This window comes from Octodon degus, unplaced genomic scaffold (assembly GCF_000260255.1).
Source record: "Octodon degus isolate 3935 unplaced genomic scaffold, OctDeg1.0 scaffold00027, whole genome shotgun sequence".
Classification (NCBI taxonomy): Eukaryota; Metazoa; Chordata; class Mammalia; order Rodentia; family Octodontidae; genus Octodon; species Octodon degus.
In genome coordinates this window covers 12587838-12591822 of record NW_004524603.1, presented here as the reverse complement: position 1 = coordinate 12591822, position 3985 = coordinate 12587838, and the positions used below count along the sequence as shown (strand labels likewise).

Genomic DNA, 3985 nt, shown 5'->3' with positions numbered 1-3985 from the left:
CACAGAAGAACAGTCACTATATGAAAGTTACAAGACCCATCCTAACAATCCAAAGATATTCTAGTCTGATATTGACAAGGAAAACTTAATTCTCCTTCACTGCACTCCGGTTTAAAATTCCACCTGATTGCTGACCTTTCTTAAAGAAAAACAAACATGTCATAATGGGGAAGATGCAGAAGTGTGATGACTTTGGCTGAGTGGACCTTCCCGATGGCTCCAGAGTCCTCCTGTTACAGCTTATAGGAGTGACCTCAGTGCCTGCATGCACAGTGTCCTGGACATCACATAGCCCCATCATGCATAAACTTCAGAATCGACTGAAACTCAACTCTGCCACTCTGCTCCTGCTCCTTTGCCTGAGCCTGGGGATCGGTTCAGCTAAAGATGAGTAAGTCACATTGTTCTTCTTGCTACAGGAAGTCTTCCTGGGAGGATTCCTCTCCCAACTCAGAAACAACATTCTACTCCTTAAAGTATTCTCCAACACCAATGTTGCCCAGCTTACTTAGGCCTTTGTAATATTTATGTCTCTTGGACTCACTCTTTTCCTGCTTGGAACCTGTTCTTTACATTATCAAACCCAGTTGCTCCTGTCACTGGATTATTACTTTATTTCTCTGTCTTGAGTTAATCCTTCTACTTTTCTCCTAAGTGGAAAGTGTCTACAGAGATAAGGTTTGATCAATAACTAAGACAAGCTTTGGAGAAGATATCTGAGCTGCACAGGGGTCCATAGCCTTCATCGCAACCAGTAGACAGGGTTGTGCTGATGATCATTTCATGTGGTTTCACTGGCAGCAGTGATCTCACTAAGATCTAGCTCCTATGTTGGGGTCAGGATCGAGGTAACCTGTGCAGAGTTTTCAAAGACTGGTAAGCATGTGATTCTTAACCTCACCTTTCCTGGAAGAGCTGCTATATGCCAAATTCATGATGGATGAAGCTGATCTCTAGGTCTAAATTCACCTGCCAGAAAAAGAGAGAAAGAAACTGTCATTATTCAGTACCTTATGAGACAAAAGGAGACTACATCTTTGGATGAAAGCATTGAATCCTAGAAACAGTGAAGGGTTCCCTAGAAGACACAAGCATGCAGCAGACATAATATGAAGAGGGAAGTAGCCAGCAGATGGGAAAGGAGTCATGGACATGTTTGTGAAGCAAAAATACCTTCCAAGCCTGAGCATTTTTACCTGGACAGTTCTTTCCTGGGCTTTGCTCTAACTTTGTCTTTCTGTCTCTTTTGCCATATCCAGATACAACATAATGTCAGTGGCTATCAGCACTGTGGAGAAAGACCCAAATGAATATTCGGTAACATTGACAGTCACAAACAATATGGATAAACCCATGGTGGTAAGTGAAGAATTTGGTGGTAAGAGAAAAGAAATATTACAATAAAGTATATTGGTAATCACCATGAATTTACATAAAAGCTTTATCATCATTTAACTTCTAAATGTTTCACTTGCCAAATATTTTAGTGTACAGTGGCCTTGGAACTCAGGGTAACCCTGTTAGAAATGTACGTGTTAGGACTTTCAGTCTAAAATTGAAGAAATGGTGGTATGAAAACGATAAGGGATCAAAGCCTTTAACCCAGAAGGCAAGACTCTGAGTAACGAGAGAAAGACAAAAAGGAGATTAGGGAAGGAGATATAACTATGTAAGCAGGATGGTTTGGACAACTGTACTGTGGATTTCTGCTGGTCTATGGAAAGGAATAGTAAATGCTTAATTGTTTTTCAATCCTTTTTCCTTTTTCTGTCTTTTTACTTTCTTATATTTTTTTTCCTTTTTTCTTTCTGCTTCCAACTTTGCATGAGTATGTCTGGTAATATGAGCAACTAATTTGAAGGCAACACTATGCATTACAAAAAATACTGTGAAGTTCATATTATTCTGTTTAGTGAAATTCTCGATCATTGGTAATTTTTCTGTTTTAATACTATTCTGTACTCTCTTTAAAAAATAAACAATAATTTTAAAGAGATAGGAGATTAGGGAAATTTCCAGGAATACTGAAAACTTCTAGAGAAATACAAACAATGCCTGATATTTATTCAAATATAAATGATAATAGAAATGCTTTTGGTGTATTTCAGAAAGACGTCTTGATACTTTTTCTTCCTTTGTCCGGCCCCAGAAGATCAGTTCTTTCATTTGGAGAACTGTCATTTCCTACATCCTCGCCTTAGTGAAATTTCATAATTTTTCTAGCTTACAAAGAACAGGTGCTAAATACACTATGTCAAGTGCCTTGAAACTCCAAGTATGTTTCTTTGCACAGTAAATGTGGTACATTACATTTGTCAGGCTCCATCACTCACAAACCACAAAAAAACATAAACTCATCTGAAGAAGATAGTCAATAAGTTCAAAGGGAGAAGAACCACCCTTGCCTTTCTATGTCATAAAGCTGAGATACAAAGATAATGGAGATGATCAGTTCTGCTCTTGTTTGTTGCATCAGTGCTTATTGCTTGTGGCTTCACCATCCCACAGCAGACAAACCCGAGTCTCCAATCTCCATCTCCCTCTTGGTTTACAAAGAGGTGAGCATCATTTTTCACTGAGTCGGCTGAGGAGAGCCAGGGCCCTGGGACAGATTAAGTCCAACTGATGCCCCAGGCATAGCCCAACAGTGATGCTCCAAAGGCCTTGATAATTATAAAATAAAAAACTAGGAACCCTTCCATGAACCAGCTGATGAGTTAAAAGCTAAACAGAGCCAGACAGCCATGTTTACTTCCACTGCATGAGATGCAGAAAAAAAGTCATATCGGACAACTCTTTCAAACCACATTTTTAAATTTTAAAAACTCATCACCAGCCCAAAGTAAACATTGTTTTATTTCCTATAGTGCAAGTCAAATTTGAACATGGCACATAGAGAATTACAGAAAATCTGATTGAAGCCAAGTAAGCCTGACAGCTCTGGGTGGTTCCTTCCTTCCTACAGCACCCTAAATGATGCCAATCCTACTTAATGTCTGATTCAGTGTAGCTTCATCTGGATCTACATTCTTTCACCTTATCCTAATTTCTTTTCCTCAGGTTAGAGTCACAACTGAGGACAATTCACGCATTACTTACCCTGATGGTCATTTTACTTATACTTCATGTGTGTATGACACAAAATCCTTCTTCTGGGATATCATAGTCTCAGGTACATGAGACCACCTCCTAATGAATTATGGATATCAGATTGAGGAAATGTGAGAGTGCTCATAGAGGAAAACAGCATCAGTTTGTAGCAGAAAGGAAAGGAAGAAGGCGCTGGAATAAAAATGAGATGCAAAACTGGAAGTGGGGATAAAGGGCTTAACATGAGTGCAGAGTAGTTGCCTAGTAACCACTGAAGCTTGTGTATAAGACTACAAATGAGAACTGAGAGAGACATAGCAGGAGAGAGGCAATGGGCTGTGGGGGAAGCCTACATGAGACCAGAGAGGAAGCCCTGTGCAGTCCTACAGCCTAACAGTTCTGCTTCTTCTCTCCAGGCAGCACTGAAATTGTAGGGACTGCTGAAGTTGTGTCAGATGAAAATATATGCCCTCCTGGTGAGGAACAGTACGCTGCAGTCGGCTATCAAGTGTCTACTGCTCTCAGTATCTATTAATACCCTCAACTGGAAAATCTACTCTCACTCTTGGTCCCTGGAGTCCTGCTTATCAGGGAATTCGGAGTTTCTGATATCTCTAAGGGTAGATAAATAAACTTTGTACAACTTTGCGATGACTGCTTTGTGTTCTTTGTCTCCAAAACCTAGACTTGAATCTGCACAGATATCCCAAGGTTCTCTTGCAGAAGGGAAACTTACCCTGATAACAAAATCAGAGAATGATTTGATCCAAAGAGAAACACATGCCAATCTCCCTAATGATCATAGATACAAAAATCCTCAGTAAGACACTGGCAAACAGAATGCAGCAAATCATTAAGAAGATAATGCTGTGGCCAGTGAGACAGCTCTGCAGAC

General features: G+C 39.9%; 1 protein-coding gene across 1 annotated transcript in view; it reads left to right on the top strand.

The window, feature by feature from the left end:
• Positions 1-3625, top strand: part of LOC105741889 (prolactin-inducible protein homolog) — a 21678-nt gene extending 18053 nt beyond the window's left edge. The window contains exons 5-6 of the mRNA XM_012514205.1: positions 1260-1378; positions 3507-3625. Coding sequence (XP_012369659.1) covers positions 1260-1378; positions 3507-3625 — 238 coding nt within the window. The remainder of the gene's footprint in view (positions 1-1259; positions 1379-3506) is intronic.
• The last annotated feature ends 360 nt before the right edge of the window (positions 3626-3985 follow it).